The 14,904-nt window shown below is 40.4% G+C and overlaps 1 protein-coding gene across 1 annotated transcript in view; it reads left to right on the top strand.

Moving 5' to 3' along the window:
* LOC147733205 (uncharacterized) overlaps window positions 1–14,904 on the top strand; it is a 618,178-nt gene that overhangs the window by 156,097 nt on the left and 447,177 nt on the right. The window contains exon 10 of the mRNA XM_086957739.1: window positions 7,846–7,956. Coding sequence (XP_086813865.1) covers window positions 7,846–7,956 — 111 coding nt within the window. The remainder of the gene's footprint in view (window positions 1–7,845; window positions 7,957–14,904) is intronic.

The raw sequence follows: 14,904 nt of genomic DNA, 5'->3' as shown, positions 1-14,904 counted from the left end.
TTGTGTACCTCCCCTCTTGTGGTATGCCCCATTGCAATGATTGGGCGGCTATAAGCTATTCATCCCAGGTGGGCCAAGTATGTGTAGATTAAAATCCCTTCATAGAATAAAGTTAGGAGTTTTTTCTTCTCCCACAAAGCCTTCTGGTTCCACTGATCAGTACCTCTGAGCCCTTTGCCCTGCCTTTAGGATGCAGTCCTGCATTTATAATCACTGTCCTTAGTTCTGTTTCCTCACAATAGACCATTGGTTTTATTTAAATTTTTGCTTCTGACTTCACCTCCAGTTCCTTGACATTGCTGATGCTTGCTGTTGAGGTGTAGATTGCCTCCCTTACTGTGGCCAAGCCTGCCTCCTTTGCGGGCTGGGATGTGTAACTCGTAAAGCCCTGCATGCAGAATGGTAGTTCAAGCCATGTTTTTCAAAGTGGAAAATATTGAACGATTGTAAGAAGAGTAGTTCGTGGTCATATGGTGTTTTGTTTCCAAGAACATATGCGCAATGGGCATTGTTTGATCAGCAGTTTTTTGATGGTGTGTGAGCTTTGTCATGAAATGCTGTACACGCCATTTACTGTGTGTGATAACCAGCTTCAGTCCTGAACTGATGCATCATTTGTTTGTACATTTAAGCTATATTGGAAGTTTTCCTTTGTTCATTGTACAGGGGTGATGCTCCTCAACTTCTTGAGTACTTAGAAAGAGGCTTAGGGATTTGTGGGACTGGCTTAGGCTGATTCTAGAAAAGCAGGTGTAGAGTATACCAGGGGTATACTGAGGTGTGAGTATTACTCCCCAATTTTTAAAGAGTGCTTGTTCACTCAGAATCTTCCTGGCTAGCTCTGAAGTTCCCCATGCTGCCTTAGTAGCCTCATTTCCAGATGAGTGTCCAGTTTAAATAAATTAAATGGCTACAAGGTCTGATGATTTTAGGTGCTCCATACCACATATTGCTGCTAATAGGCATAACATATATCTCCCCCGTTTAATATGTGTTACCTCTCTTCTGATTTGTATACTGGCAATAAGATTGTGACAGTAGTATCTGGCTCTTTATTGGGAAAAGATTTTAAGCTGGCTTTTATGCTACTGAGTTTCTGGGCTTGCAGTGATCTCTGGTATTTGATTCCTTATTTGGAATGTTTGGTAGGGCTAAGGATGGCGTAGCTTATGTTATGACTCCTGGCTGAATAGCCCTCGGGAGCACCCCAGCTACTGAGTTAGTGGGCAGATTTGCACCAACCAATTGAATGACTTCTGCTCCCCTCAGCAGGAGTGCTTCAGTTTCCGCATTTATGGTTGCAGCTTGTGCCAACCCTTGTCCCTGTTCTGAGTCACCACTTCCTGGAGTGCGGACCATCCCATTGCCCTTGATGGAGTCTTTGCCAGTGGGCCAATCCCTGCCTCAGCTATTCCTGTGCGCATGTCCATTGTGTTGTCTTCCTGTGGTTCTCTTAGGGAGATACTGTATCTGGTATCTATTCGAAAGTGCTCAGTGATTTCATTCTTTCTGTTTCTGTCTTTCGATCTTTGCTTGCAGCGAGTAACGGCTGTGTTCCACTGTTCTTTTAGCGGATTCTCCCTTTCATGATCAGATTCAGTTTTTTTATGGCACCTGTTTGTTCGCAGAGGAGGATTGTTGTTGGAAATGTGGGCGCTCATTTGACTCAGTTTGACTTGGTTGGTCCTGCTCTCTGTCCCTTGGACCTACAGCTGGCATGAAGCAGAGCCTGTGTCAGAAAGGTCTGGAAGGAAGGCTCTGTTTGCCAGAGATGGCGTCTTTCCACAGCTTGTATTTTGTTTTAGATCCATTAATTAGTCACCCTGAATAGTGAGTTTTTCCATTACTGGACCGCAGGTGCAACCTAATTGCATCAGCTGGGTGTTGGTTTGGGCTCGCATGATCAAGCTATCCAGTTCCAGAAGCTTTCCATCTATTCCAGAGACAAATACTGCTAAGGACTTGAGGAGTGATAACTGAATGTCAATTTTATCAGACTGAAACTGTAGAGTGTTCACTAAGAGCTGCATGACGTTTAAGAGTAATGGCCAAATAGTGTCTTTCTATTGTTACTTCTCTAGTTTGAGATCGGTAATCCAGTCATTGCTAGAATAGAACACTGAGCCAATGTCATTTAAAAAGAACATTGTGTATTTATATTTGGATGGTAGTTGCATGACATTGCCCTTGACGTGTTCCCCTCCGTGCTGGTTGAGCGTACACTTCTTTGTACCTCTGGCTCCTGTGTGGTTACTAATAAGGGCTCTTCACCCTTTTGGAACATCTTTGCATCGGCAGTGTTGGTGCTCTGTTGACTTCATTTCCTTTTGCTGGTTGTGGTGGAGATTGGTCCTCTCTCCTTGCCCAACCTCATGACCAGGTTTTATCTGGGTTCTGTGCTTTATAGTCCCCAGCATGGTGGAGGTTCGCTATCACTGTGATGTGGCTGTGATATAACTGGTTCAATCATCCAAGAAAATGCAGGAGCAACGGGCCACCCACTGACAAGTAAGTCCACTACTGCTGCCTGCTGAGTAGCCCTACATCGTTGGCATCTGATATCTACTGCACTTGTTGATATCCGCAGTGCTCAAACAGGTTACCTAATGTCTGTTTTCTGTTGTACAGTCTGTTATCCAGGGGATTCTGTGGTCCTGCTCACTCATTCTGTGCACCAACACACCACTTGTGACCTAAGGGGGCACAAGCACTCATGTCTTAGCAACCAGAGAGAGAGAGTGAGAGCTCCGGTGGTCAACTAGGAGGGTAAAGGGACTGCAGATTGCACCAGGTTCTAGCTTGATCGCCTCTGCTATCACCGCGTGTACCCCACCGCAGGGCCCTCTGCTGGGTGTGCCTGCCATGTGGTTTGACCTTACTGACCAGTGTTTTTCAACCTCATGACACCCAATCACACAGTAAGGACCTCTGGGTTTTTACTCAGTATCTGAACTGCGGGATGAGTGGTACGGGCAGTTTGCGGGTTATGCTGGTGGTATGTGGCTTAAAACTGCAGCCCAGCATACAAGTTCGTGAAGCTCCTGTTGCCAAAGCTTCCTTCTGGATGTGAAGTAGGGGAGAGCAAGGTAGGTGGTGAGCAGTGAAGCAGCTGGAGCAGGTTAGAAAAAACTTGAGCAAACTTGAGGAAGGGCGTGTCTGACACCAGCACAGGAGAGTCAGAGTGGCTTCCCCCTTGCTGCTGGTTTTCAATGCATTTTGGTGCTCTGCTGCCCCCACCCCCTAGTGCTCACCGTGACAGTGACAGTGCTAGTGTACTGGCTCTGGTTCATTGTTCACCCAGCCGGCTGGGTTCCTCCTGGGCCGTCGCATCTGGTGATGTGGCCCAGCAGCCAAGCCGCCCAGCGGCAAAGCGGTGTTAGAAGCAAGAAGGCAGGAACACTCAGTGCGCCTCAGCGTGTCGCAGTGGGGGACCACATCAGGTTCCATGGTCAGGTAATGTGGCCTTACAATGCAGTAGATCCTAAGTGCAGCGCGTTGGAGACCTTCCTGGCCTGCCTCTCCACTCCGCTCTGGGCTCCGAGCTCCTTGCTTGCTGTTCACTGCTCAGCTCAGTGGCATGTTGGCGTAAGAGCAGCAACTGGAAAATAGGGTGGCCTGTATTGAGGAATCACTGAGATGAATATTTCCAGCCAGTCTGGGTGGGGGGTAAGACTATTTGAGTTTGCCTACAAACTGGGCAGTACGCCTTCAAAATGTATGAAGGAGTGCTAATAAACATATGCTTGTCTGAAGTGTTGTATGGCGCAGGTATATCCGGGAGATGTGGATCGCACCTCTTTGCAAGTAATTGAAAACCTCATCTGTGAGAGATTATTGGGACTTTGTCCCAGCACATCCAATTATTCTTGTCATTACGAACTTAGCATGAGGTATCTGGAAAAGAAGATCAGACTAGCTCTTCCTCTGTTATGACTTTCAGTGTGATCTACAGCATTTAATTATGCGGTTGTTTCCACCTGTTAAGGTTGAATAAGTCTCTCAAGAGTCTTTGAGTTAACCACATTGAACATTAAGTGGGGATCTGGGCAAGAATAGGTCTTGTATGACGAGGGGACTTGAGGAATTTAAGAAATCTCTTGTCAGAAGTTGTACTACTACTACTACTACTACTACTACTACTACTACTGCTACGACTACCACCATATACATTCCTGTATACCTACATGCATACATACAAACATAAATACATACATTAGTGAAAATAAAGAGATTTCTTAATAATATAATTAACAGCACCCCATTTGCCAGTACCATCATCAAATATTACAGGGACATTGATTTGCCATTCCTATAACTGCACAAAATAAATTTGTTTAATGAAATAAAACTTTCTGTTCCTGCTTTTCTTTCAGTATTTAAATCAATATTCCAGATTGTGGTAAATTTTAGACAGGATTTTGGAAATGCGTTTATAATGGGCGTGCCTCCATCTTCTCTTGCACCTTTAAAATCAGATTTATTCCTCTCACTCAGGAAACAACCAGATAAGGTAGCTGTGCTCTAAAAGGAAATCTCTTGAATTCTTGTTGACAAGAGCTCCTTTTATTTGTAGTAGTACTGCACAAGCCTTTGTCTTCAGAGTCGGTATATGAGATAAAAAGCCCACAGAAAAGGGTGGCGAAAAGGCTAATGAGGAATAAAAAAAAAAGATTAAAAAAAAAGAAACAAAAAAAAAGAAAATCAGTTTTATTCAGCATCATTATTGGTGGCAGGAGGTGGAGATTTAATCACATTGGCTGCACAGGCTTCTCTACAAGCTATTTATTGTGTTTAACTTGGCTTGAATTAATTGAAAGGCATCGGTCTATCGAAAACTTGGGGGGCATATTTACAAGATCCTATATCCACAGGAACGTCACTTTTATCAACATTCCTGTGGCGATAGGGTCTTTACCTTACTCACAAGGCAGCATTAAGCCACTTAAGGTGGTTTAACACCACCTTATAAATAAGGCACCCTTTCTCACTATACTTAGAGTGAAAAGGGTGGGCAATGGGTGTTGCGGTGGGTGTTCCACCAAAACACTCATTGATTTTGATGCTGTCCATATTTACAAGGTTGGGTAAATATGGTGCAGTGCCAAAATTAGAAGTAGGGAAAACCTGGTCTTCAATAGGGGAAATGAGAAGAAATGCTTTATTTCTCGTTGTTTTTGCTATTTCCTGCACATAAACAATAATTAAAAAAATTACAAATTGCAATTCAATGTGTGCTGCACAAGCAGCACACATACAAGTTACAAATCACCATTTATGATTGTTTATGTGCAGGAAGGGATATCTTCCTCCACATAAACAATCATTTCCCACAACACAGGCACCCTTAGTGCAAGGGTGCCTGCATTGGTGCTAGGCAGCTAAATTTAGCGCCAGCACAGTGAGAAACACAGGGCTGCACCATATTGCAAATATGGTGCAGCCCTGCGTTTTTAAAGTGAAGGAATGTGGCGCTAGCCTTCTTGGTTCAACGCCACGTTCCTCCATTTTTGCTGTAAATATGCCCCTTGGATTTTAGGCACAGACGTGTTGGACCGTGGGTGACTCTAGGCTTATCAAGGGGAAGTGCTTTCTTTGGGTGGTGATTTCCAACCACAGACGAGTAATCAGAGTAAAATATTCGAATTTGGAAGGGCTGGAATCCTATTGTCTTTTATTAGCCCTTGCTGAGAAGGTAGATCGCTAATTTGGTTGCTTACCTTAAGTCCTTATTTCATTTTGTATTGTTGTTTTTTTATTGGAAATTGCTTCTTTAGTCATGGGTTTTATTGCATGTTCCCATATATTTTATTGATTGCTTTATATTAAATTAGGTGTGTTTGTAATGCTGTGCTTTCCTTTGAGATGAGGGTTAAGGTGGTTGGTGTACTTGTTAAGTAAGGTTGTAGAAGATGACCTTTAATAGATCCAGTATTTAGAAAGGGCAGAAAACTTGGACATGAAAATTAATACACTGCTTTGTAAAGAATTGTATAGGTACTATAACGTTAAAGAAAGGATATGTGTTGAGCAATGGAACATACAGTGTTATGAGAACGATTACGGGGTATAGGATGAGCACAACAGTGAAGAGGTTAAGATGCATGAAGAGTAAATGTAACCCTGAAAAAGGTAGTCAGTGAATAAGTAGAGTGGATATACCCCTGTACACAAAGGGCCTGATTCACAATGGAAATTTACACTTTTGAGTATGTTTGCTACTTTTTGGCCATGCACAAAATCTGAGTATACATTTACTCTGAAAGTGTAACTAACATGCCTCCACCAAATTAAAGGGCCTGAGGCCATATGCTTTCAATTAACTTGCATCTTCGAGTAACTTGACTTCTTTTTGGATATTCCCATGTTACACTTTTGGAGTGAATTGAACTCGGAATTTGTGAAGAAACTACGGGGCCGATGTAGGTCGCCAATTACCGGTCGGTAACAACCGATTTCGGCTGTTACCGACCGGTATTTGGGATTTGACATGTAGGTAGGCTTAATTTACAGAATCAGTATAATTACCGATTCGGTAAATTTACTGATTCTGTAAAATACCGAATTGGTAAATTTACCGAATTGGTAAATACAGATGTAGGTGGCACTGAAAACAGTGCCACGGGCCATTAACGATTCGTTATTTACCATGTAATACTATTACATGGTAAATAACGAATTCCAGTGTACATGCACATCTGTGCATGTACACCTGTGCCATGTGGCACACAGACATGCCCTAAGGGCATGTATGTGTGTCACATGGTACACAAGGCAAAATCAGGGGTGCAACAAGGTGTCAAAGTGACACCCTGTCACCCTTGCAAAATCGGTAATTTTACCGAATCGATTGACATTGATTCCCATGGGCCTGTAGGCCAGTAGGAATCAATGGCAATTACGGAATCGGTAAACACCGATTCAGTGATTACCGAATCATACAGATTCGGTAAAAATTACCGAATTTTTACCTACATCTGATTTACTGAATCTAGAATACCGAATCGGTAAAATTCGGTATTCAAGAGTCGGTAAATCAGATTTACCTACATCTGGGCCTAAAAGTAGTAAACTTACTCGAAAGTGTAAATGACCAAATAGTATGTAGCTCCCAGACCCTTCAGTTTGAAAAAATTGGAAGTTACCTTTGTGAATCAGGCTCAGAAAAGAGAAAGTCCTCCTCCGCAGCCCAGCACCTACCTGTAGGTGCTGGAAGCCTTAGGAAAAGCCAACAGAATAGCTTAGACTTTGATTCCTGACTCGTACATTAAAATGATTGAAGCAATGTAAAACAAAACAAAAAAAACAGTATTTCTTTCTATATACAGTGCCTCTACGAGGTCAAATAAAATGTATGTGTGACAGTTCAATGTAGTTTTAAGATCTAAACTAGTCCCTCATTTATTGCAATGCAAGCACTACATGTGGGGATACATTATCAAACAGCCAATAGCACGAGGTGAGAGGATAAAAGTCCTATGGAATGACCCAAAGCCCATGTGTGTATTTTATATGAAGCTTCTTTTTAGAGACATTTATGACTTAGGCAGATCAGTAAACACAATGATAAAATGAACGTGTTTTTCATTTTACTCCACAACGTTTATGTTATAACAAATGCCTGCAACAGGAACTTTCATAGTCTAATTGTACACCATTGGCTCATCAGTTATTATTATGTGTAAGCTTCAGATATTACATGATTTTTACCTAAATAAATTCCTCATCCCCTGTGTGAATGTCCATCTACTGAGAAGGTATTAAATATACAAAATGCACATAAGTATTTGCTTTAGTAATTTCATTTAAATAGCAATATAAATGAGCTGGTTGTGTCTCTTTTCTTAGACATGTGGAGACAACACATTCACCATCTTGGGGGAACTGCGCAAGTGTGGCCTGACTGACACCGAGACTTGCCTGAAAAGCATCCACCTTCAGCTCACTGGAGGGCAAACTGTAAGTGGAAGGGGAAGTAGTGCTGGCATAATACTTTTTCTCAGCTGAAGAAGTCCAAAGAAGTTTCACACAATAAATGGTTAAATGGGAATTGTGCTGCAATACAGAACATATGTGTGCAAATTATAGGGAGTGCCTGATCCATGCTGAAACTCAAAGATAACTATTGTTTCGAAAAGCCACCCTGGATCTAAGTCCAACAGCCCTAACCTTAAGGTTCCTTAAGGTGGCTTCTCACTGCACCCAAAGTAGAGTTGCTAAGATCCTTTAGAGATGAATGCCTTTTGAGCTCACAGTATGGTGGTTGTTCTGCAAAGACCAGAATGTCATAGTTAAAAATCCAAGGTAAACTAATACTTCCCTTTTATCCCTCATTCAAGACTGGGCATGTTTTCCCTCACTAATCTGTAATTTCATTTAGCAAGCATTGATAGCTCATAAATTTATGAAAAAAATCTTTCTGTGACAAATCTAAACATACTGCTCCAGCCTGATATCATCTGTATATTCATTTATTAGTGGTACCATTTGCTTGAATAATCATTTTGGGTCATTAACATCAATCAATCAATCAACAGGCTTTGTTCGGTTTTAAAAAGAAACCATAAAAGCACACAATTAAAACGTATAATAAATATCATGTCTAATACATCACAGAGAAAAACATATGAATCTATCTAAAATAGTCAGCAAATCACAAGATTACAATTTAGACAATGTACTTTAAAAACACTCATAAACATTTTCTAAAATCCTTCTACAGTTAGAACATGACATTAGTGACATTAACAAACTCTAAAATGTTTAGTGCGATCGGCAAAGCTTTGAATCCCTGTATAAACAATATTTAAAGATGGCCTTGATTAGTTGTTGAAACAACAATGTTTTCTTGTGACACAAGGCAGATTTTCAAATAAAACTTATGCAGGATCATACAGGGGGTGAGCTAAGATGCTGAAGGAAAAGCAGGGCAGGTCTACAGGTAACAAACCAGAGCTTCTCTTTTTTTTTATGATTGAATTTATTTCAGCAAACAGTCAGACATTGTACACAGAATACAGCAAACGTATCTTTGTACAAGACATAGAACACAAAATAGACACAAAATGAAAGGGAGAAGAAGATACACATTATACAGTAAATGAATTCATTTGACAACATATAGCTGATATGAGCTAATAAATTGATAGATTAAATTAAATCCAGTTCTGGATTGGTGCCCAAATTTTTAACCCAAATCTTTTCTTTACCACGCTCTTAGATCTATAAATGGCCATTTGAAGTTGATATAGAGATAACATTTTGGCTTGCAATTGGCTAAAAACAGGGGATTCAGGATCAAGCCAATGAGAGGTGATGCAGAAACAGAAAGCTGCCATACTAATGAATAAGAAAACTTCTTCAGCTAATGTCCTAATTCCTATTTGATTAGTTTCCAAACCGATAATGACCATTTCCACGTTTAATTTGACAGGAATCCCCAAACTATTATTAATAAAAAATTCGATATCCACAATGAATTGAGACAGTTTAGGACATTTAAAAAACATGTGACTAGAATCGGCAGCTATTTCATCACATCTATTACATTTATTACCATGACTCCCTTTCCATTTTGCCAGCCTTGCCGGTGAATAATACAAATCATAAATGGCCATGAAGTGTTGGCTCTGCAATGAGCCATTAAACAGCACTCTAGTTGATAATTTGATTGATCCTGCTATATCAACTTTAGCAATTCCAAATTTTCTTTGCCATTTAATTTCGGTTAACTTCAGATCATCGTCCATTTGATTCACTACTAATTGATATATTAAACCAGTTTCCCCCCCCCTTCTAATTGCTTCCTGGACATCATTTTTATTCATGAAAATATTGTCGAGTAACCCTTTTATTTCTGGAAAGTTACGAAGCTGAAGATATTTAAAGAAATCACATTTGACAAATTATATTTTGCTTGTAGACTGGAAAAAGAGCAGAGTTGAGTACCGTCATAAAGATCTCCCAGAGTACGAATCCCTGCGGCATACCACCTTTTCATAACTTGATCATTAAAAATCTCGGGGAGTACCCTACTCTTCAAGACTGGAGTATAATAATGAATATCTTTAAGATTCATAATTTTCTTTTTAAACTGTCTCCAGATTATGGCAGCCACTGATACAATTTTAAACTTTGTCTTTTTATAGTAACTGATTTCCAAGATTTTAACCAAAGATTGAGAAACCTCCTCGCCCAGTAATATTTCATAAATTGACGGATACATCGCTTGATCAATAGTAATTCCAGGAAATATTAGTATGCCCATATATTTTAATAAAATGAGCCAGTAATATAGTCGAAAATTAGGGACCCCCCAGCCACCTTTCATCCTTGGGAGAGAGCACCAATTTATAGCGTGTCTAGTCCGATGGTAGCTCCATAAAAATCTGGATGCCATTCTATCCATTTGAGAAAAATAAAATGTCGAGAACAATAAAGGGATTGTGCGAAATAAATATAAGAATTTTGGGAAGATCAACATCTTCAAGATATTAGCCCGGATATACAGGGAAAAATTTAGATTATTAAGCCTTTCCAACGTGGCATTCGAAGATTTTATTACAGGTTCAATATTTAAACGTACAATATCCTCAACTTTAGGGGATATTGTAATTCCCAAATATTGAGCCTCAGATACAAACATCATATCTTTAGGGCGACCATTTTCGGAATGAATTATCTGCGTTTTTGCTATATTTAACTTATAACCTGATAGCTCCCCGAACTCTTCCGCCAAAAATATTATCTTTTGTAATGCGCTTTTAATGTCTGACCTGGTAATAGCGACATCATCCGCATAAGCAAATATTTTAAAGTTGTTTCCTCTAATCGTTACCGGGGTAATTCCTTCCTCAGTTGCAAGTTTACGGAGATAGGGCTCCAAATACATAGCGAACAACAAGGGGGAGCAGGGACAGCCCTGCCTAGTCCCCCTTGTTATCCAAAAAGATTCAGAGACTGTATCAGTGATCCTTATGGCAGCTTTAGGTTGGTGATAAAGTGCCCTAATAGCATTCAGAAATTCATCAGGGAGTCCCATCCAGGTCATAACAGCCCATAGGAACCTCCGTGTAACCCTGTCGAACGCTTTTTCAGCGTCCTACAGGGCCACTGCTACGGGGGATTCCGATGCTTGCGCCCAGTCTAACAAAGTTATTATCTTTTTGGTGGTGTCTCTTTTCGCAACAAATCTGTGCTGCCTTCTAGATTCAAGAAGCGGCATCAAGTTGTTTAGTCTATTAGCTAGAATTTTAGAATTTTTTTTACTATCAGCGGATATTAGAGATATGGGCCTATAAGACCCCAATTCTTCACTAGGCTTCCCTTTCTTTTTAAAAATGACAATAGTAGCTAACGACCATGACTCTGGAGGAGTGCCAGAAAATGCCAACTGGAACATTTTTATGAGTTCTGGTTTTAGCACTCCCCTAAATATTCAATACATTTCTAATGGTATACTGTCCGGCCCTGCTGCTTTACCAAGAGTCAATCCCATTATTGCTGCTTCAATTTCTTCCCATGATATTATAACCCTAAGAGGTTCCCTCTGATCATCCGTTAGCTGGGTTACATCTACTCCCTCCAGATATTGAGATATTCTAGCTTCTATATCGTCTTTAGTTTTAGGTTGACAGTATAAAGATTGATAAAACTCGCTAAAGGCAGATAATATTTCCTTCTTGGATACTTTGACAGTCCCACTAAGATCTCGAATTTTAAGAATTTCATTTGCTGTTGTTTTTTGGCGCAGTCTTTGAGCCAAAATTTTGCCTGTTTGCTCACTTAACTCATAGCTTTCGGTTCTATTTTGTTTATATTGCGAAATCACTTGCTCCACAATATGGGAATATAGCATACTGCGTTTGATAAAAAGATCAGTTTGGGATTCTTCAATATGGGTATTAGACTTAATGCTTTCGGCTAGTTTTCTCTCTGCCCGTGAAACCATCTCACAGTCTTTTATGAATTTGTCCCGTTTACTTTTACCTTGAAAGTTCGAATACTTTAAGGTTTCTCCCCTTACTATAGATTTAAATGCATCCCACACCACTGGAATAGGTGCACTATCATTGTTAATATCAAAAGATTCCTGTATGATTTTGGTCATATATTGAAAATATTCATCATCAGATAATAGACTCCTCTGAAATGACCAAGTTGTTTTAGGCCCTTCCCAAGCTGATGGTAGACTAACGTACATTACTAAAGGATTGTGATCCGTAATAATCTGGGGAGAATTTCCATCTTTACTTTGTCTAAAAAGAATTGGGATACATAAAAGTAATCAAGACGAACATGCTTTCGATGTGGGGCAGAGAAAAAACTATAACCAGGGTCTTTATTATACATAGAAAACTAGACATCCGTAAGACAATTATCCGTCAATAAATTCCTCAGGGCTCTGAAGGTCCGGGCTTTAAGGCCCGTATATTTATCATGTCTGATGTCACAATTAGCTTCTAAGTGAATGTTTAAGTCCGCACAAAGAATAATAGGAGAAGTACAAGTAGATAGCTCCTGATTTAAAGAATTAAATAGCTCGGCATCGTCCAGATTGGGGCCGTAAACAGTATATATTACAAACTTCTGTTGATATAATAACAGTTCTGCAGAAGCCCATCTTCCCCACTTATCCGCAGTTGTTTTAATACAAGACCCTAAATTATGTCGGATGAAAATCGCCACTCCCCGCTTAATTTCCATTTGTTTAGAGCAAACCAATAAATCTAGTCCTAAACCAGAGCTTCTCAAAGTATAAATTAAAAAGCACTAAGTAAATTTGACATAAAATTTACAGAAAAAAGTGAAGTGCAATCATTTGTGGGTGGAGGATTCATCACAAGAACTGATCAAAATTGACAACTGATCATACTGCCCCAAGGGAAAACACAGATAATAATGTATAGTATCAAATCTAATTTTGACGGGAAGGGACCAGTCCCAACTGTTGGTAACCATGCCCAAATAGGATTCAGCTCCTGCGGTCATGCAGATATTGAGATACTCATGATTTATACCCTTGGCTAATTCGATGGCCTCCCTCTCCTCCCTCCTGAGGGCAAAGAAGTTTGCTTTAAGGCAACATTTGTCCTTAAAAGATGGATTTTGAAGGTTTGAGAAAAATGAGGGTCTGACCAATTCAATGGCCACAGATTGAATATATGAAAGCCAAGGAATTCGATGCCCACGATCACAGGACAGGCAGTCTTTGATGATATCTCTATTTAGGGCCGCTTGCGGGTTCCTCCAAACTGAACACCATAATAACAATGTGGCCACATTAATAGAGTCCTCCACATAAGCAAGATTGACCTCCTCATGAATTGCAAAAGTTTGAGAAGTTGCTGGCAGGACCAAAGGTTGTCTGCACAACCTGTTCTCCTCCAGATGCAGCGATATTACATCCTTGTAGCCCCATACCCCAGAGCCATAAAACATAACAGAGTGGCACTTTCTAGTGGAAAATTTCTAACAAGGGGCCAAAGAGTTTGCTGTTGATAGAGAAAGCCAAATTAAATAAAACGCTACAGAATTGGAACCCCTCCATATCTGATTGGATAGGCATGGACCCCAACAGCCATTGGAGTCAAATATGACCCTAGGTAAGGGAACTCAAGCATTCTGGACATGTGTTTCCCCTCTAGGGCCAGGCTGTGGCACTTGAGATGTGAAAAGCCGCAAGCCATGACAAAGGCCTTGGAAGAGTTGGTTTCAAGATTTAATTTGGACATAAAATCAGCAAAGGTGCCTAACAGAATATTTATTCCATTAGGATTACTTGCCATAAACATGGCATCATGGGCATACAGTAAGACAGCCACCATGTTCTTAACCCTGGGCATGCCCCTGCGCCTGTTAAGTCAGTTTGCCGTCAAGCCCATTTATATATAATAAGAATAGTACAGGGACGAGCACACAGCCCTGTCTCACACCCAGAGAAACGCTGAAAGCGTCAGTACATTCGCCATTGATGCCGTATCTTACAAAAGCTTCAATGTCACAATGGAGGGCTTGAAAAAAGGTGACACTACTGTAATTCACCCCCAGACCCAACAAAATATCCCAGAGCTTAGATCTCACCATGCAGTCGAAGGTGCAGGAGAGAACCATGAGGGCCAGGTAGCTGGAGCCACACTTAGCAATCACATATTTGCTAACCAATAGATAGAGATTAAGACATTGCTCCATCATACTTAGACCATCACAGAATCCATACTGCACCCTTGAAAAGATATGATTTTACCCATCCTTGAGAGGTCAAAAGCTTAAGCACAACCCTCCCCATGACCTTCACAACCAAATCCAAAATAGAGATTGCCCATTAGCAGCTAAGGCTTGCATGATTTCTCTTCTTAAAAATGGAAATAACAATGACACAATGCAATGCAAAAAAATTGAAAACAGAACGGTGCATAAAGAGTTGATATAGCTTATAATTAGTGGGCCCAAACATCTAAGTTGCCCACCTGGCCTCGGGGTTTTATTAGCCGGACTAGCAGTAATATTCTTAACTCAATTAGTCTTAACTTTTGGTGATCATAAAACCCTTAGGTTCCAATTTAGCAGCATGGTGAAACTCTTCCATACCCTCCCACATTCCTTCAACAGGGCAAAGATCATTTACATTTCATACTTAGAATCGAAGAAGAGGGAAAATACATATTATCCCTCATTTAATTTCTAGGCTTTTTAGGGCTAATAGAGAACAGCACCACTAAAGGAAACTTGTACAAGGATTAGGTCAAATAATATACGATCCACATGCAAAATCAATGGATTGTCAGTTTCCTCCTATATGGTTATCATTTCATGTCCTTATCATATGCATGGATACATTTAGATCTCCAGATCTAGGCAGGCAAAAGATACTTTGCACCTTCGAAGACCACCAGACAGGAGCTGTCA

This window comes from Lissotriton vulgaris, chromosome 2_1 (genome assembly GCF_964263255.1).
Source record: "Lissotriton vulgaris chromosome 2_1, aLisVul1.2, whole genome shotgun sequence".
In the NCBI taxonomy this organism is placed as follows: Eukaryota; Metazoa; Chordata; class Amphibia; order Caudata; family Salamandridae; genus Lissotriton; species Lissotriton vulgaris.
The sequence above is the reverse complement of the archived record's forward strand: the minus strand, read 5'-3'. Positions and strand labels throughout refer to the sequence as shown.